Here is a 26032-nt window from a genome sequence, read left to right on the forward strand (position 1 = left end):
TAGATGCAATGACAACCATTTCGATTATCTTGATGTGCTTAATTTCAATCACCATATGAAGAATGTACTTACTGTAATAAATGAACGATCCCCCAAAACGCATCCTACGTAATAGTACGTTACGTCTCTAAATAACTATTTCAAAACACGTAATAGTACGTTACGTCTCTAAATAGCTATTTCAAAATACTTTGGCAAATCCAAAAACAAATTCTAACATCGTTGGAAATTTTTCAGACCTTTCTGTGTTTACATTATCTTCCTTGTATCAATTTGATCCGATGGAGCAGCGTAGAGAATCAGTGGCGGATCCAGAGTTTTAGGTAAGGGGCGGGGGGGGGGGTGGGGCAAATAAAATTTCTTGACAGGATCACCGGTGAGGATCACGAATTGATCCGAATTTGCTAGGGGGTTTGAGGGCATGCCTCTAAAGAAAATTTTGAAATATTAAACTTCAAATCCTGCATTCTAAGCGTATCCTGAACAATTTTCAACAATATTTAGTGTCCATCCTTGTATGTTAAAAGTTTTGGAACAATCGTACAAACAATGATAGTGACTTTTCGAGATCTTGAAACCTTCCATGCATTCTGCCCAATTCAATTAGCCTTTTTTATGGTAGTATTTTTAAAATTCTTATGAAAATTAAGAGATCTTATTTCAAAACTTTGAGTAGAAATTCCACATTCATATACTACAACTGCTTTGAAGGGTTGCAAGCAAAACGAGGTTGTGGATAAATGCAGTTACGCTGGTGTATATGCGAAAGAGCGTACATGGACATTACTCCTTATACATACACTTTCCTTGTCAAGAAAATAAAAAGTATATCCCTCCTTTCATAAACTTTAAGGTATTCTTCTTAAAAAGATGTTCTAAATCATCGATAAAATAAAATTAGATCATGCACTTTCCATCAACAATGAGACAAAACAAAACCTTTGTTACCTTGCCCGCTTTTCCTATTTTTTCATAGATTTTATTCGTTGATTTTGATATGAAGGTAACTCATTCAGTTATTTAGTTTTGTTCCGTTTCGTTTTTATTCCATATAATTTCGGATTGCTTCATTTCGTTACGATCTATTTCATTCCGTTTCGCAATTTACAGTACCATATTATTTTTAGAAAATGGATTTGCCAAAGTATTTTGAAATAGTTATTTATAGACGTAATGTAACATTAAGTGGGATGCTTTTTGGGATTGTTCATTTATTACAGTAAGTACATTCTTCATAAAGTGTTTTATTAGTGTCTTTCTTGTCCAAATAATTTAATTAAAATTTAAAAATTACTTTGTTCTGAAATTAGATATAGAAAGAGTAATCAAGGGAACCAAGGTTATAGCGGTAATCAAAAGAATGTAAACCAGGGACAAAGACCAGACATGGAAAACAGACATACACAACAAAGAACATAAAGTAACTAAATTCATACATAAAATCATAAGAACATAATACGCATATATAAAAAAATATGTACATTGCGGTATAGTGGGTTAATTATTGTGTTGAAAGGTTAAAATACTCTTTTGAGGATGAGTTAGCAGTAGCTTAATTGTGTCTACTACGTGTACTATGTATGTTTGGTTTGTCATCGCCACAAGACAATGAGTTCACTTTTTTACAACACAGATCTTGCTTCAGGACCTTTAATTGAGACATGGTGATAGGAATTAAGCACATCAAGATAATCGAAATAGTTGTCATTGTATCTATTTTACAGGTAATTATATTAATATTAGTAAGGTAATTACATGTAATTGGAAGGAGTGAAAAACCAAAATATGATCACTTGTAAAACCCTGTTCGGTGCATGTGTTACCTTGGCACGAGTACTAATATTTTAGTTATTTATCATTTCATTTTTTATTATATAAATTTTAGGTAGATTTTCTCTACAATATTTTGTTATATTCAACATAACTACTGCATTTTGTGATCAACGGATTGAAATTTTGACTGGAGAATGTTCGAGAGTGAAATTCACTTATGAATTATCGATATTTATTACATAGGGAACATTCGATAAACCACTGCTTTCTATATATAATTCGCTTCATTCCCGTTTTTTTTTAAATAAAAAGAAAAAAAAAGATAAATAAAAACATATTTTATTACATTTTCAGTCTGATTTGATATTAACAAGACATATATGTACGTGTAACTGTTATTGGTCTCGCATTTTCTAGTTGTCTGCAATGTTTGGAATTGGCGTGAAATTGATTTCGAGTAACACACCTTCATTTATTGAAAATGCCCAAATCGTAATAGAAACAAAAAGACTCTTTAGTCGTTTGGATTCTTGAAAGAGTAATAAAGGGAACCAAGATTCTAGCCGAAATCAAAAGAATGTAATCCAGAGGTAAAGACCAGACATGAAACACTGACACACAAAGCTTGGGTTACTTTTTTAAACGACTGTAAAACAAATATCACGAAAGGAAGCCTGGTATCGCTTTTAGGTGTCTTGAACCGTAATAGGAATTAAGGACCATTAAAGGCCAGGAACAAGCATTTTTAGTGATGTTTGGGCAGTAACTTGAGTAAATGTTAATGGATCGGTTTGAAATTGAACAACAAAGAAGAAGGCTGCGTTGGGTTGAATTTTAGGGTTGTGATTTGAACCGTTTAGGATTAAGGGACCAAAAAGGAGCAAGAAACAAACATTTTAATTATGCTCGGACAATAACTTGACTGTAAGTAATTGGATGTCTTGGAAATTGTTTCACAATGTTCAATTGCACAGAAGGCTGGGATTAGTTTTGAGGTTATGACTATTGAGGAATTTAGGACAAAAAAGGGACCTGAAACAAGCATTTTCTAGATTTCCGGACAATAACGTGATTACAAGTAAACGGATTTTTTTCGAAATTGTACCACAAGATGCCATACCACTATAAAGATTTGTGGGTTTGTGACTAAAAAAGGGGCCTCTTCTGAACAAATTCTTATTCTTTGTCAAATATTTAAGCAGAACCAAAATTCAAAATGTTAAACGTACATTTTTGTTTCATATTTGAGAACTTGCATTGATGAAATGTTTATCCTTACAAGAGTCATTAAGTTAAATTTTATGCACCGTATTAATATTGAAATAATATGCGTTGACAGAATCGTTTGCAGTTATGGTTGCTATCTCGACTTATTGGTTTATTGTTGCTTTACGTTGAATTATATACTTTCATTATAAGTATCAGAGTTTGTGCTCGGAGACGAAACATCTTTTTTTTGATGTAGAGCTAAATTTACCGAAATTTTTAAAGAAGTTGGTTAATTATACCCTTGCAAACAAAGTTTGGGGGGGTATATAGGTTTCCCCGTTCCATCCGTATGTCTTTCCGTCTGTCTGGTCTGCTTGCAGCATTGTTATGAGACTTTGTTGGATGTAATATAACCACATGGAAATGAAGTATTTTGAGATATCAACTTGACATTCATTATATATATTTTTGTATCATAGATGTTGATAACATCATTCCCCAGACAGCATGCCTCCGTTGGGCCAACGTTGGCTGATGGTTGGTTCGTTGGCTTTTAGTTGGCGTTGGCAAGACGTTGGCCCAACGTTGGCCCAATGTAGTAGTCCTTAGTTATGGAAATATTTCTTTCTGATTCAATTTTAACCAAAATGGTTTTTACTTGACAACCAAATGGTAAAACACCACTTTTTAAAATTTTAATTATTTGTATTATTCTACATTTGTCCAACCCAGAGCCAACAGTGAGCCAACACTGAACATTGAACCAACGTCGAAACGACTTTGGTAACAAACATGTTAAAAATACTAAATATTAATACTCTTGATGCAAAAAGTATGTCGGTCTCAAGAAAAGTAAAACTCGGAAGCAAATCCGGATGTATAAAAACAAATATTGTGTTGCATCTAAACTGCGATACAAAGCTTGGCCAACGTTATTCGCGTTTAATATTTAGAATTTAATAACACAAAAAAAAAAAGATTATTATTAATAACCAAATCTTATTTATGTTAATAACAGTGTACATGATTGTCTTCCCCATATGCAGGTTTGTAACTGAGAGCATAATACACCTTTTACAAAACAAAAATTTGTCTTTAATTTTGAACAAATGTATACGTGTTTTCAATGCAAATTCATCCTAAACACAAAATAGTGATAGGTATTACCATATTATGTCTATTCAGTGCAAACACATTTGCAAATTTTCAATATTTAGTATACCAATGCTCGTAGTATCTCTAATGTTATAATATATTTTCTTGTTTTAATATTAACTACAACCAGCTTGTCATTGGCATATTCTTACTGTGAAGAATTTATATGGTAAACTGAGGAGAAATTAGAGCCCTTACTCTGAAGGAGTGCACAGCATCAGCACCTTGCGATATGACCAGGAAATACATTATAAAATTATGTTCTAATATCTTAAGGAATACAATCTTCTGACTTTATGGTTGGGATAACGTTGGGGTTATGTTGGGCCAACATTGGAGATTCGTTGGGTCAATGTTGGCCCAACTAATGTTTGCCTCCGTTGGGTCAACGTTGTCTCTCTTTGCACTTACAACGTTGGACCAACATTGGGTACCCTATGTTGGCCCAACGTAAATGACTCCGTTGAACCAACGTTGGCCCAACGTAGGAATGCTGTCTGGGTCTCGAGTAGGTGCTGAATATTCCCTTTCCGAAATCTTTTTTAAATACAAATGTATGCCATTTTGATAAAGAATGTGATGATCTAAAAACTTTAAAAAATTAAGTTTACTGGACAATCCAAAACTTAAGCAATGCATGCAGACATAATTTTGTTTCCTCATACAGGAAATCCTCTTTATATTAACGAATGCGATTTTTTAAGAAGAGCCTTGTATTTATTATTATATGCCGTTACACTTTAACAGGAAAAAATGTTACAGATATAAGAAGGTTTGAAAATTTTAAATCAGCGTTGTTTTTTCATCCAGGAACCGCAGGCATATGCAACTTGATATAGATGGAGAAAATATATGTTTATTATCCCAGATTTTATTGCCTCTCCCTCCAATCTTTCAAGAGCTTGGAAATAAAGACACTACATACAAACTGAATTCTGCCTCTTATCAACCCTTCATCTCAAAATTGACAAAACGGAAGCTTTCATCTTAACTCTGACAATAGCCACAACTTCGATTTCACCACTGCCAACCATCTGTCCCTATGAGGTAACATACAAGTTGCTTCATGATCAGTGTATGGAGTTTTGATTCTCACCTCATACGTATTGCCAGAAAGTACGACTGTCACATTGATTTTCAAGATCGGACACATCGTGTTACACTAAAAAGCTACTTGAACAAAGACATATTGATCATAGAATATGGTCCACATTCAATAAGTAATACGTTCTTCATCATGATCCAATTGAGCATCTATTTTATTACGACAAGCGACTGTTTTTTTTTCTTTTTCGTTTGACTCGACTTGAACAAGCAGCACGAGTCGTATCTTCCGAGAAGGAGCAGAAACTGTTTTATCTTTCAAAGCTCATGGACAAATTTCTGCTATTTAGTTTAGTTTCTGATGTTTGTTTTCTGTATGTATCTTAAGTTCTTTTGTGTTGTGTGATTTGGTTTTATTCAACCTAAGAAATTGCAATGATTTGAGTGTCTGTATCTTAATGAAATTATAAGGTGCCATTCCACAGAAGGAAGGATGGGATTGATTTTGGGTATTGTCACCTAAGACGTTTAGGAATTATGAACTAAAAAGCGTCCAGAAGCAATTATTTCTTTATGTCTGGATAATAACTTGATTATAAGTGAATGAGTCTCTGTAGAATTGTACCACAATGTGCTATACCACAAACGGAAGAAGGCTGTATCAAATTAAAAGGCTAATGCCTATATTCATTTTACAATGTGGCGGCGAAAAGAACCAGAAACAAGAATGTTTCTGCTTGATGTCCAGACAATTAGTCGAAGTGAATCTCTTTTGAATTGTACTACACGGTACCGTACCACGGTGGGGGTAAATCGATTACAAATTTGGAGCCACAAAAAGACCAGAAACAATTCTTTCTTGATATAAGGATAATAACTTAAATATAAGTGAGTGGATATCTTTTAAATAGTAACACAAGAAACCATATCCCAAAGGAAGATTTGGATTTACGGTTGAGGTTGTGGCTGGAACCAACAAGAGGCCTCTTTGATTCTGTTCCAATTCTGATCCTGTCTGAAATGATCATCACAATCAAATTTCAGAAGTGTATCAAAATTGAATGCTCTCTCTATACTAGCCCCTGTTCAAGGATCAACTTCTTTGGTCGTATCAGGCGGCACCCTGTAAATCACTTTATTTTTCCTTGAAAAAAAGGCAATTAAGTTTATAAGAAAATTCTTATTGTACGCTATGAATAAATGCTGTGTATGCATGGAATATTCTGATGTCTACGGCTGATACATTGATCTATATTGACTTAAAACAATTGAATTGGACTTTAAAACTAAGTAAACCCATCCAAAGTAGATATGTGAACAAATAACAATGTAGATTTGTTCTAGAAGTATTATTGGTTAAATGTTGACACATATTAAGTACCAGTCCATATAAAATTCAGACACTGTCTATGGTAAGATGATTCCTGCTGTAGAAAAAACCCATGGAACCAATGATTTTTTTGTCTACATATGCTAATTTTTTTATGTGACAATAGTCCTTTCTGTATTTAGATCTGAAATTTTGAGAAAACTACATTTAAACCTTACACTAAAGTCAACCATATCAAACTAAATCAAGAACGATAACCCTTGCGAAGTGCTAATTTCATGTACAATTTAAATAAATTTTGTCACAAAAGCGCAACACCAAAATGAGAAACTAAGACTGGTCATGTGGTTTATAACCAGGAAAAAAATGAATTTGGTAGGTTTTGGACATGCATGAGTCTCCCTCTTTCTGATATTTATGACCCCTGCTACTTAAAAGAAAAATACTTTATTTATTAGCGAAGAAATCGGTCACTCACTTTACATCTATACTACTAAAGGAAGAGACCGATTTCTTTGAACCACAACTACTCTGTGTAGTGTTGTGTACTTCTAAAATTTGTCTTTGAAACAATCTTTCTTTTCTACGGAAAACGCGAATTTTTGGGATAAAATAAATATCCAAATTTGAAGACCGTCATTGGTCCGTGTGTTATAATATGCTTTCGCGCATGCGCAATTGACACTCTGTCTGGATCATGTGTACATGTGTTACACGAATGTTGTTAGTTCATTATTTTGCCTAATTACACGACATCTACCATTTTTCTGGGGTACAAAACTGTCCAGACATGGAAAGGCGTAGAACGTGTCAAAATAAACCTTTCCCTTCTATTTGTAAACATCTGCGTCCGAAATCCGGACCTCACCCTTTTTTTATGTGTAAACTGGTATGACTGGTTAGACAGAACCCCGCCCCCCCCCCCCCCGAAAAAAAAAAAACAAAAAAAACAAAAAAAAAAAAAACAAAAAAAACAACAAAAAAAACTGGATCATCTATCACAAACAAACAGGAAATGACATTTCCGCACATTTATGATGTGTCGAAGTAAACATTTCCCTTTTTTTCTGTGTAAAAACACCTGCACCAGAAGTCCACGGGTAAACTTTCCCCCTTTTATGTGTTATAAAAACATCTGCACCTGAAATCCGGGGTTAAATCTTCCCCCTTTTATGTGTCAAAACACCTGTATCCAAAGACAAGGCCAAAGTCCGGTCCTGCAGACCAGACCAAGAAGGCCACTTATACGGTGCACATAATAGCGGAATTATTGATAACATAAAAATCAAGGTTACTCTCTTGCTGCCCTCTGGCCATGGAGTGAAAACTTGGGCAAAACCCCAGGATAACCAGTTTATATCTCTAGGATTGCAGATAGAGACTGCTAATCTTGAAGTATTCGATCGCTGCAAAAATACGCCACTGACGCAACGCATGTCTGGAGCAAGTGTATTTTAATGGAGTTTGGTCTTTTTACCTCAATGGGCCAAATCAACTTTTAAAGTCTGCCCATTGCGTATGCCGTTGTCGTCATCGTCGTCGTAAAACATCAGCTGCTCCCATACCCCTGGGTCGAATTAAACATGGGACCAATAAAACAACTTCTCAGTCCCAGATTAAAGCATTTATTCCAGGAAAGAGCATTTGCATGAGGATATGAAACTTCGTTTAGGGACACACCATTTAACTTCCGGGGAGTGTGGTGGGTTGGGGGGGGGGCTTGTTTTATTTCTTTGGTTGTTAAAATATATCAATCCTGACTTTGGAGAAAGATAATTTGGTCAGGAAAGGTTAAGAAGTAATGTGAGTAAATGAAGAAAAAAAATAATTCGCTTACATGCGTTAGAATAGTACATATTTTTGTTCGCTGTGCGCAAAAAAAATAATATTCTGAGTCGAAAACAAAACCCTGAAAGGTTAATGGTCAACTCCTCTTAAACCACTTAAGCAATTTGAACAAAACTGTACACCATTGATGTATAATAGATGATCGCTGATCCTTTACAACGATTACTCATTTTGTTTGGATCCGTCAAATTAGTATTGTTTCCACACTTTGCTCGAGCGACCACAATTTTGCGGGCATTCTCTAGTGTTCTATACAGAAGTTACATATTTTTACACGACCGAAATATTTTTGCGATCGTAAAATGGTATGGGTTTTAAATTTACAAGAAGGTTCCAACCCTTCCAATAGAAGATCGTGATTGAATCCAGGGGTTTTCTACTGTTTTAGAAATAGGGACCAAAAGGGGACCGAAGCTAGCAATATATAATTCTAGTAATATCATATGCATATTCATACTATTGTTTAAAATATTTCATACCACTTAAGGTAACACTGGAATTGATTTTAGGGGTATAGATTTACGGTACAGTTTTCTTAAGTACGGACAACAAGTTGACTGTATACTAATGGATCTCTCTGAAATTGTACGAAAAGATGTCATACCGAAAAAGGAATACTGGGGTGTATTTTAGGGGTTGTGACCGAATCATAGTAGGATTTAGGGATTATTTTCCTAATGTTTATATTATAACGTGAGTAAAATGGAAAAGATTTCTTTAAGAATTTTACCACAAAAGACCGTTTTTCCTAAAGGAGGGTTCAGGTCAACTTCGTATCATGTGTCAATTGTCTAATCATTATAAAACTTCAAAGCTTTATCAAGCTTCGAATGTGTGCCTATACCTGCCCCAACTGTTCAAGGTTCGTCCTGCGAAGAATGTATATATATATTTGCTACACTGCTCCATCGGATCAAATTGATACAGGGAAGATATATAAACGTATAGAAAGGTCTGAAAAATTCCCAACGATGTTAGAACTTCAAATTTGCGATGCAAATTTTTTGTCGTTCCCTCCGCGGGACTCGAACTCGTACTGCTGTGACATCTATGGCAACACCGCCTGCACAAAGTCCAGCGCCCTAGACCACTCGGCCAGCTAGGCTATATAAAAGTATAGCTTTCGCTGGCTGGGTCATTCCTTCTCGTAGGATTAATCTAGGGCTGTAACTTAGTACACGATGTATGGTGGTACGGGACAGTTCATTTAGATGTTAATATGTAGGATAGAGGATCAAATTAATGATGCATGTCACAACAAATCAATATTATACCTCTCAGAATTTGACGACATTATATATATATAATCGTCTAAATAATAGTCAACAATCACTCTTACGGGGTGATGGATCGTTAAAAACGATGCGAAACATAACAATAAATTAAATAAACGTCTAAATATGTTTAACATCACCAGAAGATGGTAAAATTTAAATTGAATATTTCGGATAACAGATATCCTTCCTCAGCATATATTATATATATATAATTTAAGATGACATTTTTTATTGTTAGAAAAAGATGCCGTCATTTTTATTATACGACCGCAAAACAATTTGCGGTTGTATATTAGTATGCCGCTGTCGTCGTCGTCGTCCATAGACGCGGTTTTCGTGTGATAATTTGAGTATTAGTTGGTTGATCTTAATAAAATTTTATAACAAGGCCCCAAAGCACAAAATGAAGTTTGGTATTGATTTTAAGGGTTATAGTCCCATCTGTGTTAGAATTAGTGACCAAAAAGAGGCATAATCAAGCATTTCATAGAATTCAACTATATAATTCCAGTAAAAGCATAGGAATGTCTATGATATTGTTCCACAATATTCTGTACCACAATAGTCAAATTTGGATTGATTTTTGGGTAAAGACGTGAACTTTTCAGAAATAATGGGCCAAAGCTGGGGCCAGAAACATCAATTTTCCTGATTTCCAGACAATGACTTGACTATTTTTTTTTTTTTTTTTTTTTTTGGGGGGGGGGGTCAGATTTTGAATTTGTTTTATTGGATACCTTATGAAAATCTGTGCCTGCATTTTCCAATCAGATTCCAGATACCTCTTGTGTTCTTTTTAGTTAAAGGGGTAAAACGGGCCACACCCCAAAAAATAACTTATTTATTTTTGGTGCGATTTCGATTTTTTTGTATTGGATACCTTATGAAAATCCCTGCCTGCATTTTTCAATCAGATTTCAGGCATCTCTTACGATTTTCGATTATCATGGGTCAAAGGGGTCACACCCTAAAAAATAAACTTTTCAATATTCGGTCTGGTTTTGAAAATATTTAATTGAATTTCAAGTTTTGTGCTATATTGTGTCCTAACCAGTTGTTATGTCCATAATAAATTGTAAGTCTCCATGTTTATGTCTGTCAAACACTAATATTGTGTTCACACATGCCCAAACTGTTCAGGGTTCGACCACTGAGGTCGTATCATGCTGCTCTCAGCGAAGCTTTTTATCATCTTGGATACCAAACCTTTCCTGTCACCTGATCAATAAACAAGGTAATGATCTTTAAACCACGTTTCTTTTAACTGGACAACTTTTACCAATGAAATAATTCTGTCTAAAAAGGCCTGTGTATTGGAACAGATTCATATGAATTTATCATAGTTTTTGCCAAAATATTGAATTATAAGGAATGCAACTTATATCTGAATATATTATTTTATTCTGCGTAAATCGAACCAAAGTTCTTTATACAAGATAATATATTAAGATATAAGTTACATTCCTTAAGTCCATATATGTATTTTTTTTATTTTCAAGATCATCTACGTTTCTTTAATTTCCACAAAGTTAAAGGTCATTAACTTTGCACATTGACTACTAAATCAATATTATAACGCGTCGTCCAATAGAATGATGTATGCGACAGTATTCATGACACTGAAGGAGGTCATATGTAGGTCAAAATATATGTCAGTTATCTTGAGCATCTTTTAATCGATCTCCGTACATTTATATTAAAGAGTAATCAAGGAAACCAAGGTTATAGCGGTAATCAAAAGAATGTAATCCAGGGACAAAGACCAGACATGGAAAACAGACATACATAACTATATATAACTATATATTTGTATATTTTTCTTTATTCAGATATAAAATTAGAAGTAAACCTTTTCTTGTCAATTTGAATATTTTACTTCATTTATGTTGAAAACAGGAAAATGTATTACCACGACTTTTGTATTTAAAACGATATTTTGTTTTTGATAAGGAATCGTAAAATCAAAACGGATAATGTGTACGTTTTATGCGGAAACTATGGAAAACTGAGTACATAATATTTGCAAGACCATGTGAAAGCTACTTTCAATGCCCTATTTAGACTGTGCTAACACGCCTACAAAGCCACGTGATGAACAATAAAATAAATATATCCTTCCGTTTTATGAGTGCAGGGTAGTTGATGAAATACGTGAAATATACATCCGCGAGGATAGGCTCGGGGTAAAACAAAATATTTTATCGAGTAAGCGTACAGTGGGCATACACAAAGATTACTCCGCAGTGAAGACAAACGGGACTATAGAATTAACCTGGTGATAAAATAAATTATCAACAAAAATACATATACTTACAGATTAACACATGTTTTCCGAATGGATGTAGACCGGGATTCATTCAAAGAAATATACAGTCCAAGCATATTTGCTGTCGACCAATTGTTTGTGCAGTCGGTAAGTATACTAATTTGTCGTGGAGTTCCAGGAAGACAATTTGTCATATTTAAAATTTCTATTTTAGGTAGAAGAGAAAAATGAATAAAGTTCCAAAAGCAAAGTACTTTTAAGTCAGTATCAATACGCTTAGCAGATTTCGTTTTCAAACGCGAATTGCAGAAGAGAAAAAAAATCTGCATAAAACAAACTCGGTAACACAAGCATAAATACAACAGTAGCAAAACACATCATACAAAGAACCATTTTTTTAAGTCCAAAGAAGGTTTGGTTTAGAAGGTTTCAATGTATAAGCAGACTTGATTTTAACAACGACCGCGAGAAATTTGTTGTAAATAAGCCATGTTACACATCACCTCACATGATGGAAATTCCGCTGTAACAGAAGTGTTACTGACTAGTTCAAAAAGTTTCCCTTCGCCCACAGTGAATAATGTTAAGGAAACACGAAGTAACAATTTAATTGAATGCATTTCTTCTGAATCATCTTACTTTGCTTCTACTGTTTAATATGCGTCAATTAATTAGTTTTGTCTCTATATGTAAACTGTATATATGTGTGTCCCTGAGTTAATTGAAAAAAAATGCGTACCGTGAGGTCTCAGTCTTGTATTCTTCGTCCTATAGGCTTCTATAATAAACCTTATATTTTCATGATTTAAAAAAAAAAAACAAATAGACAGGGAGTTTCAATCTAACTTTTGACCATGTTACGGTAATGTCAAAAATAATTTTAGGTCCATTTTAGTGAAAAAGGCACGAACTTTGGTACACCAGAACAGGTCAAACTAAAAATAGACTTCTTCTACTTTCACTTTTATTTTGAATTAAAAAATAGGCCTCTTTTCTGAAGCATTATTTTTCATGAAAGTACCTATTTTCCTAAATGAGCCAAGTTTTTTTGTGTCATAGCTTGATATTAACACTGTATTTTTTTTGAATGAAAAATGATAATAATTTGCGGACAAAAACACAAAAAACAAAAGACAACAAAAACAGAAAAAGTCAAAGGCAAAAAGAAAGCGCACTATATTTTTTTGCTTTCATGTTTTGATGTACACCCGCTTAGGAATTTGCATAACAAGACTGATACCATAAGTAAATTACTCTGAAATGAATGACAGTTTAGTTAATTTGTATGAGCATTCGATGATACCATGATCAACCTTATAGCAGTTTGTAGTCATCAGAAGTGAAAGTGTACCATTTTCTCAAATACTTTTAAAAAGCAAATGTAAACAAAAGGATTATTGTCTCATTGTTCACGTTCAACCACAAATATCATATTAGGTACTATTTATAGACATCATTTAGTTTTCAGAATTCTCAAAATTTCCCCCATAAAACCCTCTAATTTGAAAAATCACTGAATTTTGATTAAACGCTGGATTTGACGGTTTTACTTTCCTTTCTTGCAACGACGGTATCAAAATTAGGTAAAATAGATGATTTTGAAGCGTTATCTATCCCAATCTGTCTTTTGTGGTTTGGTAACTTGTAATACAATTTCAAAAAGAAGCATTCACTAATAGTCAATTAATTGTCTGAACATGAAGAAAATGCATGTTTTTGGCCCCATTTGTTGACTCTTATTTCTGAAATGTTCAAGTCTTTGCCGAAAAATAATCAATCCAAGTGTGACCATTGTGGTATAAAATATTATGGAACAATATTAAGGACAATGTCATTCCTCTGCTTTTATTAGAGAAATATTGTTAAATTCTATGGAATGCTTGTTTTAAGCCCCTTCTTACCACCCAAATTCTAAGAGTTTGGAGCCATACGTCAAAATCAATACTCAGATTATTGCACAAAAACTCAGTGTCTACGGACGACGATGACAGCGCCATACCAATATACAACGACAATTTTGTTTGCGGTCGTGTAAGGTTCCACTATATAGATAGGTCACTGCAGATAACTTTATGAAAATTTGTGGAAATAAAGCTAAATTGAGACACTAAAAGAAACAAATCCAACGATTTTTCCTGTAAAAAGTATATATTTTCAAAACCTTATATTATGGAAATCCATGAGAAAAAGATAGATTTTATTTTCTATTTTGTCATGAACATCTGTAGCCATGGTAACATAATAAAAATATTCAGCTTTCATATCAAATTTTGGGTACTTTCCCAAAATTAATTGTCAAGAAACAGGTTTTCGTAAAGATCAGGCATTTTAAAACTGCCAGAAATAGTAAGCATGCATGGTATTATTGTAAAAACAAATAATTGCTCATTTATTCATGATTTTAATTCTTAAAGTTCGAGGGAAATTGTGCATTTCGAAAAATAGCCTGTTGGTGCAGGGAAAAGAACCCAATCCAGCGAGGACCTGAATCTTTCCGGCTGGCTTAAAGCATGCATTTTACACCCCTGTACCTTCACAAGTATTGCATCTATTTATGTACGAATGCTCTGCTACTCACAATCAATATTCCCACCACGTTTCTCCTTTTATTTTAAAGTTTTACAAAAATTTGATTAGTTTTGTATAGTTTTGTGTACGAAACAGTGTACCTCACCCCATTTGTATAGTGAAGCCTAATTATATCATTGCAACCAACGTTGCAGGAAAGAAAAACGGTCAAACCCGACATTGAATTAATGTACCGTCATGTTGTAAATATGAGAGCAGAAATTTGAGAACTCTGCGCACTAAAAAATTACTGAAAGGAGTGCCCGATATGTATGTCAGTCTACTGCTAGTAGTCCTCTCTTTGTTCATTTGTGTAGCATATAATCAGTGTTTTTATTTCTGTTCTAACAAGGGACTCGGACCTTGCTGAACTGAGTTTCTGATATGTTTAATTATGTAATTTTTTTTTCACAGTGGTCAGATTTAGAAAGGGAGGTTGTGATCACGCCAAATTACTTCAACCCCGCTTTATTTTTTGCACCTGTCCCAAGTCAGGATTTTGTTGCCTCTCCATGTTTTGTTTCGTTTTCACTTTCAGTCTACTTGTATATTTCTGGAGTATATAGGGAGAACTATTTCGTTTTACCCGTGTATGATAATGTTTTGGGGCAAGCTGCAGCATGCCCTGTGGTGTGAGGGTTACACAGTCGTTAACCTATGAGCTTTTATTTTTCACTTCGGTAGTGTTGTCACTTCGATATATTTACCATTTCCATTCTCAATATATTTGAGGTCTTGAGGTGAAAGAACATGTCAGAGTATTAGCTTTGTTTATATTTGCTTTTCACGAAAGACTGATGAAACGGTAAACTTTTACCTAAAGACAAGCAACCACTTAAAGGCGGATCATCATACCAACGAATGTTCATATAGATTAACTAAATTGTCATTCATATCAAAGTAATTTACTTACGCTACCGACTCTCTTCATTGGGGAATGACCGTAAGTTATCAGACACCGGCTTTAAAAAACATAAATCCGGCGTTGAAACCCTATAACCTTCGTTAGGGGTTAGACACGGTGGTATACGCATTGTGATCGTACAGTGGTATGCTGCTGTCGTCGTCGTATTGCATCCATAGACATTTTAGTGTCCAGGTCTGACAATGACTTTTGTATAGGCATATTTCTATTTATGACAATGTCCCCCAGATTGTTTTTTTCCACAAACAGGAGGCTGGCATGGGCTTTGGGGTTGTGACGTTAAGAATTTAAGTATAATCGGGCAAAAAGGGACTACGTATACATTCAATCATTTTCATGTCAGGAAACAACGTACTGGGAAAATCACTGGATATCTCTCTGAAATTGTTTTAATGGTGCTTTTACCATCAGGAAATGTTTGAATTGATTTTAGGGGTTGTGATGAAACATTATTAGGCCCTGGTAAGGTGTTGGTTGAGTAAGATGCTAGAATGCATAGTATGATCCATAACGATGTACAAAAAAATACAGTTTTATACATATAGGTAATGCTTATTTAAAAACGAGTATGATATGGAGTCAGTTAGAAAATAAATAAAGAATTGAGTATTAAACGAGTAATTTTTTTTTACAAAAAGATTGAATTGTGATAGTCAAACAACGAACACTCCAGTGTTACGATCAACATAAACTACGATTTGAGCATGATAAATATTTAATTCTTGAATCGAATGATAATTGACAAGAAGCGACACGCCAACAAAAACTATATTATAAATAAGTCCCTTCATATCAATTTAAATGTAAATTGAATCTGAGAATACCGACCCCCTATCTAAATCGTACCATTTTTTGAAGTCCAATAAAGGTTTGGTTAAGAAGGTTTCGTTTCAGTGCATTAACAGTATATTTGTTATCATATAAACACTGTTCGATACACAAAAAAAAAAAAAAAAAAAAAAAAACCTTAATCACCGTATCAAGATGTATGATAAAGATTTATGTATTCATTAATCAAATATTTTTGAAATTTGTTGTAAATAAGCCAAGTTACACATCACCTTACAAGCTGGAAATTCCGCTGTATTAAAGGTGTTACTAACTAAATCAAAAGGTTTCCATTTGCCTGCGGTGAATTATGTTAGGAGAACACGAAGTAACAATTTAATTGAATGTATTTCTACTGAATCATATTACTTTATACTACTGTTTAATATGCGTTAATTAATTAGTTTTGTCTCAATATGTAAACTGTATATGTGTTTGCTCCTGTTGCGGACTTCGTGTGCCCCTGAGTTAATTGAAAACAAAATGGGTACGGTAAGTAATATACTCTGATATGAATGACAGTTTAGTTCATTTTAGCATTCGGTGCTGAAATGATCAATCTTTGACTGGTTGCTTGTCTTCAGGGGTGAAAGTGTTTCGTTTTCTCAATTAATATTGAGAAACAAATGTAAACAAAGAGAAAATTGTCTCATTTTCCTATTTTTCCTCCTAACAGTCTGTCCGGAATCTTAAATATCATTTTGAGTACTCCTTTAGGCATCATTTAGTCTTCAGAGTTCTGAACTTTCCCATAAATCCTCCCATATTTGAAAAATCGGGGAATTTCGAATGAACTTTGGATTTGATGGATTTTCGTTTTGATATCATAATTAGGTAAAATAGATAATTTTGATGCGTTATCAATCCTAGTCTGCATTTTGTGGTATACCATCTTATAACACAATTTTAAAAAGATTCATTCACTTAAAGGTATTGTCTGGAGATCAAGGAAATTCATGGTTCTGACCCCTTTTTGGCCTCTTATTTCTGAAATGTTCAAGTCGTTGCCCCAAAAGTCAGTCAAAGTTGGGCATTGTGATATAGAATATTGTGAAACAATATTGTAGACATTCCTATGCTTTTATTGGAGTAGAATACGTGAAGTTAATTTATATAAAATGCTTGTATTAGGCCCCCATTTAGAACCAAAATTCTAAATCAGTTCGGGCCGTAACACTTAAAATCAATATCTTTCTTTTCTACATATCCTTAAAGATCAACCTATTTATAATTAAATAATCGCACAAAAACCATGTGTCTACACTCCACAATTTTGTTTGCGGTCGTATAATTATATAGTTGCAACCATGGTTGCAGAAACCGTCAGAATCGGCGTTGAATGAAATTTCCGTGATATTGTAAATATGAGAGGATTTATGGGAAATTTATGAACTCTGCAGACTAAATGATTAATAAAGGAGTGCCCGGTATGTATGTCACTTTACTGCTAGTAGTCATTTCCTTGTTCATTCGTGTAACGTATAATCATTTTTTTAAATTTTTGTTTTAACAACTGAAGGGACTCAGACTTTTTTTACTGAATTTTAGGTATGCTTAGTTGTGTACTATTTTTCCCACAGTGGCCAGATTTAGAAGGGGGGGTTGTGATAACTCCAAAACACGTTGGCTACGCTGTATGTTTCGCAACGTAGACGTAGAAAATAATAGCAGTGATAAGACCTATACTGCTACCACACTTTCCAAAGAGGAGATTGTGGAAAGCCATAAATCTGTGCTATCCTCCTTTGCTCTCTCTACCAAGGATGATGATTGTGATTTACCGTCTATGTACTGGATTCCTAAACTCCACAAGAATCCATACAAACAAGGTTTCATAGCTGGATCTTTTAAAACTTTTAATTTCTATACTCATAACTGTCAAAGAGGGTCTGCAGTCCTACCACAACACTTGTTACTCCCGTAGTGATATTAATTCAATGTGGATCCTGAAAAATTCGAAAGATCTTTTGGAGACACTCAGTTCAAGACTGACTTCAAAACATTATACATCGTTGTTTTTCCAAAAAAAAAGATGGCACACCGTGATACAAGTATATAGTTCTTTGTAGAGATTCCTCACACTTTGTAAGAAATAATTCCAAATCATCTTCCAAGTATACAGAGGAAGATGTTTATACAATGCTGGAATTTTTAATCGACAACACATTTGTCCAGTGTGGTGGACGTGTTTTTCAACAAACGATCGGCATTCCAATGAGAACAAATTGTGCTCCTTTACTTGCTGACTTATTCCTTCATTCTTATAGAATTCTGGAACAGGGTTATGTTGGCACAAGATTTAAGTCATCACTACAGAAGTTTTATGGTCGTCATCATGAACTCGTGAATCGTTATGGTGTATTCAGCTGCACCATAACACTGATTTATTCAACGGGTCGGAGTTTTCCTTTCCTCGTTTGTCTATCCCGGATTTGACTTTTTATGAGCAACTCGTCGGGTGTTTCTAGAAAAGCAGAGGACGCTTACCCTACCTGTGCACCTGGTCCATGCTCCCAGTTTATAGTGGAGTCCGAGTTGCTCATTTGCTTTTGATACTTTGTATGTACGATTTTAGTTACTTTATGTTCTTTGTTGTGTATGTCTGTTTTCCATATCTGATTTTTGTCCCTGGATTACATTCTTTTGATTTCCGTTATAACCTTGGTTCCCTTGATTACTCTTGCACCTGTCCCAGGTAAGGATTTTGCAGCCTTTGCATGTTTTGTTTTGTTTTCACTTCCAGTTTACTTTTATGTTTCTGGAATTTATAGGGGCAACTATTTCGTTGTACCTATGTATTATGTTGTTTTGGAGCCAGTTGCAGCATGCCCTGTTGTATGAGGGTTTCCTCGTCGTTAATTCAAGACAGATGGTTGGCTCTTGGGCCGAAATTTTTCACAACGCAGGGGTTGTCTCTTTTACATATTCAAATTTCCGTTCTCGTTATATGTAAGATTCAGGACAGGCTGTTTTGAGGTGGGATAGAAAAAAATAACCTAATATTTGCATTGCTAACATTTGTTTTTACATGAATGACTGAGAAAACGGTATACTTTTACCCCTGAAAACAAGCAACCGCTTAAAGTTTGATCATTTAAGCACCGAAAGTTCACATCGCTGTAAAGATTGACTAAGCTCTCATTCATATCTGAATAATTTACTAACGCTTCAACTCTCGTCCTCATGACATGACCGTAGAAAACGCGTGCATTGGGTGTTGAAACCATGTAACCTTCGTTAGGGGTTAGACAAAAATTAAACGATATTGCATTAATAATTGATTACATAACCTCACACCGTTTTGTCATTATGCATCTAGACAGGGTCTTCAGCTACTAGGAAACAGATAACGGTCATATAATGGTATCATTTGCTGCCGTAGTCATTGTTGTCGTCCAAAGGCATTTTGTGTCCTGAAGATCACTTTATGAGTATGAGTAAATGTATCTTTTTTGAAATAGTACCCAAGTTACTCCGTGTGGGGTTCAGGTTTCAAAAGACAACCATTTTCCGTTAAAATTCGAATCAATTTGACCGCAATCCAAAATCAGAGTTATTTCATGCTTGAATGGTTTGTTTATACTTGCTTCAACTGTTCGTGGTTCAACATTTGTTGTTTTGTCAAACTGCCTAATGATAAACATAGCATAAGTTTTTTGTTGAGATCATTAAGAGAATTACCCATTTTTAAATAATCCATGCAATATTCATTTGACTTGGTAAGCTACATATGATAATATAACTCTTGACAGATTATAGTGTAAAATTGTGAACACATTTTTTCATGACATTCAACAAAGGATTTTATCGCATGTCAATACACTTTTCATGGCATTATATATCTTCTTTAACAAATTTTCACTAAAACTAAATCTTCAGTGGTTTGCTGTCACAACTTTACGGTACAATTACAATGACACTTCCGGTTCCTGATTGCATAGGCCACAGCACATGACGTAAAATCAACATTAGCTTTTGTAAAATAAAGAACACTTGGCAATATTTAACATTTCTTAAGAAATTCTAATTTCCTGAAAAACCTTGATACATACAGTTAAAGAAAATGAAGTTTGAGAATATTTTTCTATCTTGTAGGTCAAATGTATGATTTCTGTAAAGAGAACGACGGAAACGATGTCTGCATGAGTTGCCCAGAAGGAACCTACCACAAAGATGTTATAGATACGGCTAAGATGCCGTTTGTTATTGATCCGTGTGTTGTTAAACCTAGTTGTCACCAACGTAAGTTATGTTTTTTTTTTAAATTGAAAAAAAAAAACTAGAATGTGTCTTTGGCCACAATTTATGACAAAAAATGCTGCTTAAAAGGGTTAGGAGTCAAGAAATGAAAGCAAACATTACAATAGATGTCCCAAATCAAACGTAATTGATTAAGCACAGTTGAAAGGCGATGTTAAAGGAGGAACTTCAAACTGCGGACTAAGCACAATCAAGAACAACTAAACTAACACAAGAACAAATATCTTGAAATATTGTTTTGAAAAGAGTTTTATTTATGAAATATCAAACTTTAAAGTATAATTTTTCGTTAACCAGAAAATGTTTTTGTTTTTGTTTTATTTTGATTCATCGTATATTGTAAAACATATTTGTTAAAAAATAACAATGATCCGCAGTGTATTTTTTTTTCTGATGACCCTTGAAGGTTCAGTTTAAATGTTAATGTGATTTAATTAAAACAAAATCCTCAAAGCTATTTTTGTTATTCTAAAAGTGTAATTTGATAGGCTTGAGTATGTGTTTGACACATGATTAATGTCTTTAATTTGTCTGTGTAGTATTGAGAAGATTTAGGAGACCACAGCGTTTCTCTACAACACTAGAGACGATATTAGTCAATAATGCAATAATGCTTTGAAGGCTTACTTCCCAGCCTAACTTTAATTCTTACTTTAAACATTTCTTTTTTTGCTTTATCGATTTCAGCGGAAGTTACAAAATTTAATGATAAATGCGTATGTGACCGCAAAAAAGGTTACTTTGGTGAAGACCCTCATAACTGTCGACTCTCAGAAGTTCAGTGTAATAGTCCAGGCTTTGAACTTACCGATAATGGTAAGTATTACATTTGAATGCATTATACAAGTAAATGCTGATCCCAAGCTCAGGATCTTTGAAAATGTAATTACCTCGTTCTTGGCCAATAACTCCTTTTGATTGATACCTTTGATGGACTTTTGATTTTCATCATGTTGTCCATTGCTTTGTAACTTGGAAAAGTCAAAGAAATTTCATTCTTACAGGTTGGTTTTTACCTCTGAATTCGTAAAATGAGAAAGCATCAAGTGCTTAATAAAATCAGGGTAACATTTGTTAAAACAACTCGAGTGTTTGAATGAAATATTTTGATAAATAGAGGTGCATGGAATGAATAAAATAAAATGTAAAAATCTACTACTTTATATGCTTGAATCATTTCGACTTGAAACAAATCACCGTCGTATTTATTGTAATTTAATACTGGATTTTCAAAAATTAACGAAAGTTTATGTCGGAATATCTGTGTATTAAATGGATATTTAAGCATTTAAGCATTTTTACAGGGAAGTGTGAATTATGCAAAACAGGCTTTTTTAAACCAGAAATTGGGAGCAACCATATTTGTAGAGAACAAACAAGGTATGGTACTTGGTTAAAGCACGTTCTTGTGTTTTATGTAGTTTATACTATTTTTAAATACATTTGCATTTGTATTTGAAAGAGTAATCAAGGGAACCAAGGATACAGCGGTAATCAAAGAGTAATCAAGGGAACCAAGGTTATAGCGGTAATCAAAAGAATGTAATCCAGGGACAAAGACCAGACATGGAAGAGTAATCAAGGGAACCAAGGATACAGCGGTAATCAAAAGAATGTAATCCAGGGACAAAGACCAGACATGGAAAACAGACATACACAACAAAGAACATAAAGTAACTAAAATCATACATACAAAGTAACAAAAGCAAATGAGCAACTCGGACTCCACTCGGTAGGGTAAGCGTCCTCTGCTTTTCTAGAAACACCCGCCGAGTTGCTTATAAAAAGTCAAGTCCGGGGTAGACGAAAGAGGAAAGAAAAACTATGACACGTTGAACAAATCAGTTTTCATAGTCAAATTAATTTTACCAACTGCCTGATTCTTACAGAGACCGACACTTAATTATTGAAAACTTTTTCATGAGTGGGCAAGTCCAAACAAATCGATTTTTATATTGTAATTGTAAACAATTACATGTCTATTCAAATCAAAGACGATATTCTGTTGGAAAAACGTGATAGGTACTCAGAATGATTGTTGTTTTTAGCTGTAAAAACAACCAAGAAACAGTTAGTAATGGTTCTGCTACTGAAGATAGGACTTGTAAAAATAGAACACGCTTACAACTACATTACACATCTGATGCCGATGCCAGTAATTGTAAGTATGTACTTGTCAAAGAGTAATCAAGGGAACCAAGGTTATAGCGGTAATCAAAAGAATGTAATCCAGGGACAAAGACTAGACATGGAAAACAGACATCCCGATGTATATATACTTGTCTTGTATACCTGCTTTAAACTTCATCAAAATAAGGTTCATGGAATATCAATTAAAACCTTTTTGTTCATTTATAACTTTGTTTCATTTAAGTAAGCATTTTAAAACGATGTATTTGAAATTTCTTGTGCTGATATCTAACACTCACCAGAATCGTATAAGGTAAAAGTTATGGGTCTTGGTTCGGATGTTGGATTTATTGTGAAAATGTTAAGGGGCTACATCCCAAAACAATTGACTTTTTTATTTTTTGTCCGATTTCAATATTTTCTTATTTAATGAATTTATTATGAAAATCTCTGCCTGCATTATTAATCAGGTTACAGAGATATCTTACGATGTGTTAGCTTTTAAATTCACGTTGTAAAACATTATAATGAACATTAACAAATATATTGACAAAGTTTTGTACTGGTTAAACTGGATATAGCAATGAAAAGTAAATAATGTCATTTACAAAAAGGATGTTAGATTAACCTTTTTTATTACAATTACTATTTATATCAACATTAAGATATACATGTATTCATAAAAATGGTCAAAATAAGAAAAACCTCATTGTGTGTGTATAAAGTTCATTGAATAAACTCAACATCGTAGCTATAATTTATACAACTGTAAGTTGAAATAAAGGAGCATTTTAAATGTCAACCAACGCGAACTTTTCGTTTTGTGCGAGGCTATATGTGTAACAGTTAGTGAGTTAGCAACCTGAAGTTCAGATATGCAAGACAAATGGCGACTTTGGTATATCTGTAAGTCTCTTTTTTAACCATTCTGTTTTGTAAGCCTTCTAGAATGTTGTAGTAGATATATCTATGCATTCATATTCATTGTAATTGGATGTCTCAAAATGTTCAAAAGCATTATTTTAAAGCTATCTCCTTATTTTGATGTTTTACGCAGTGACGAAAGAAGTAAAGATAAATTAGTTTGTTCTGCATGCATCGAAAAGCTTGCTTCACCCAAAATGTAACACAATTAATTTTTTCCTTAATTTACATTTCTTTTGCTTGCACGAATGACTACTGAATTAGATTTAAGCCTTACATATCTTGATACGTTATCAAAAAGGAACACAAACTAATCCGCCAAGATCAAACCGTGCACCTGTCTTTTCATGTGTGATTTTGAATATTGTATCTAAAGTTTTACCACTGGTTTTTCATAAAGAAGATGTATGTAAAATGTGTTGCACTTAGAACAAATAATAGAATGGGGTTAGATGCCTGGGAAAGCTGAGTAGTTCTTTCTTCTTGCAAGACAACCGTAATAATTGTGCGTTGTATTTAGTGCATCGCTGAAGGGGAAGATCATCCCTGAGAGATTTGGATCGTTCGTCGTGTCGGAATCTCACATTGCATATCGGTCGATTGGGTCATAGTGAAAACTTTTTTCTTCGAGGCACCGTTAAATTGTTTCTAAGAAATTCACTGAACTCTGTCTAAAAGGTTTAAGACGAAAACCTTGATTAAATCTTACTTGTCTTGCAGTCACGTCATACATTAAATTGTTGGATTTCATACAATCGCAAAAAATGCAGTCGTATAATATTATTATTCTGTCGTGGTCGTCTACACTTCATGTCCGGACAATAACTATATATATATCTTTTAGAAATTATACAACAAGGTGTCATACTGCGAAAGGAAGGAATTTTTGGGGGTTGTTAGTTGAACCGTGTTGGAATAAGGGTCAAAAAATTAGCTAGGAACAAGAATTGCATGATGTCTGGACAATTACTTGATTAAATCTAATGTATCTCTTTGAAATTTTACAATATGGTGTAATACAACAAACTGAAGGCTACGATTGATTTTGAGGGTTGTGACCCAGACCGTTTAGGCACAACGGCCAATTATGGAGCCAGAACAAGCGTTTGCATGATTTTGTGCAGAAAGATCTGTGTTATGACTTAAATTGTTGATGACATAGAAAACCCGCATGTTCATGATGTCTGGGAAATACCTGGATAAATTACGAATAAATCTCAACGAAATTGTACAAAAAGGAGTCATACCACATGAGGAAGTCTTGAGTTGATTTTGGGTTTAATAACCTGAACTGAACTTGAAATGAGCCACTAAATGGGGCGCGATGCAAGCAATTTCCAGATGTACAGATTAAAACTATAAATCTCTTTGGCTTTGTATCAAAGGCGCCATACCTTAAAAAGATGGCTGAATTGTTTGTTTTTTAGGGGGGTGTGTGCGTTTTGAAATGAGCCATAATAGACCACTGCGATTCTGGTTAAATTATTTTTTTTTGTGTGTGTATTAAATATTTAATCACAGTCATAATTCAGAGCTGTATCAAACTTTAATTGTATGTCTTTACTTGCCCCAATTGTTTTTGGGTTCGACCTCTGCGGTCATATCAAGCTGTGGCCTGCTAAGCTCTTTTAGCGATATCATTAATGCTTAACTTGACATTTAAAAAATTTATAAAGGTACGTGTTTTTCATATTTTCCACTTCTATGTATACTTAAGTGCTACAATTTTCCCACCATAAAGTCAATACAAAATTGTGCATGCGAATATTGTTTGTTTTGTTTGTTGGGGTTGGGGTTTAACGTCCGGGCAGCAATGTTTCAGCTATATTCAGACGATGAACATGAAAAGGATGATAAAGTGAACACGAATAATGACACAAGGATAATAGGGTCGACAAGTTTTGATTGCCACTAGAAAAAGGGGGATGGGTAAGGTCGGGCAATTTAGCCTCCTGTGGCGGAGCCCTATGGTTACTACTCCGGGAAAATACCACAGTAGGGTTCTTTAAAGTGCGAGGAACGTGGCATCTTCCCAACACCACTATGGTTTGCGGTCAGTTTTTCCGTATTATAGCCTGACAACCCCAGCATGTAACATGCCAAGGGTACCCCATTCCACCTCCTGGGGCACACATCCCAGTTACTCTGTGGGCAGAGCGCTAGGTTTCTGAGCACTATTTAGTCACCTTTTACGACAAGCTTAGCGCTGCTGCAGGCCTATTCTTTTAACACCCGGACCTGCACGGTGCGTGCATGTGAATAATTCAGGTTTTAAATGTAAAGACACCTAAAAAAATAAATCAAAGACATATGTATTATTATAAACCGTGATTTTGCTCTTGTAGTTTTATTTAATTTTTGTAGTAAAATCTTAAAATTAAAATATTTGTCGACAAACATAATACGATTTCAGAAAAGAGACTCGGGCATGCAGACTAACTCAAATCATTATCATTATATGTAACAGTAATTCCAATGCGTTGTTATTTATATGC

At 34.2% G+C, this 26032-nt stretch overlaps 1 protein-coding gene across 3 annotated transcripts in view; it reads left to right on the top strand.

Moving 5' to 3' along the window:
- The first annotated feature begins 1127 nt into the window (after positions 1-1127).
- LOC148600789 (uncharacterized) overlaps positions 1128-26032 on the top strand; it is a 38966-nt gene continuing 14061 nt past the window's right edge. For all 3 annotated transcript variants that reach the window (XR_015917220.1, XM_088556075.1, XM_088556076.1), the window contains exons 1-7: positions 1128-1219; positions 1634-1724; positions 11953-12049; positions 20319-20465; positions 21171-21299; positions 21788-21863; positions 22532-22644. Coding sequence is in view for 2 of the 3 variants with exons in the window: in XM_088556075.1 (XP_088412201.1) it covers positions 1662-1724; positions 11953-12049; positions 20319-20465; positions 21171-21299; positions 21788-21863; positions 22532-22644 (625 nt within the window). In the remaining variant the exon portion in view is untranslated. The remainder of the gene's footprint in view (positions 1220-1633; positions 1725-11952; positions 12050-20318; positions 20466-21170; positions 21300-21787; positions 21864-22531; positions 22645-26032) is intronic.

Source organism: Perna viridis, chromosome 12, assembly GCF_037379345.1.
Source record: "Perna viridis isolate PV_CMFRI_1.1 ecotype Kerala chromosome 12, ASM3737934v1, whole genome shotgun sequence".
Taxonomy (NCBI): Eukaryota; Metazoa; Mollusca; class Bivalvia; order Mytilida; family Mytilidae; genus Perna; species Perna viridis.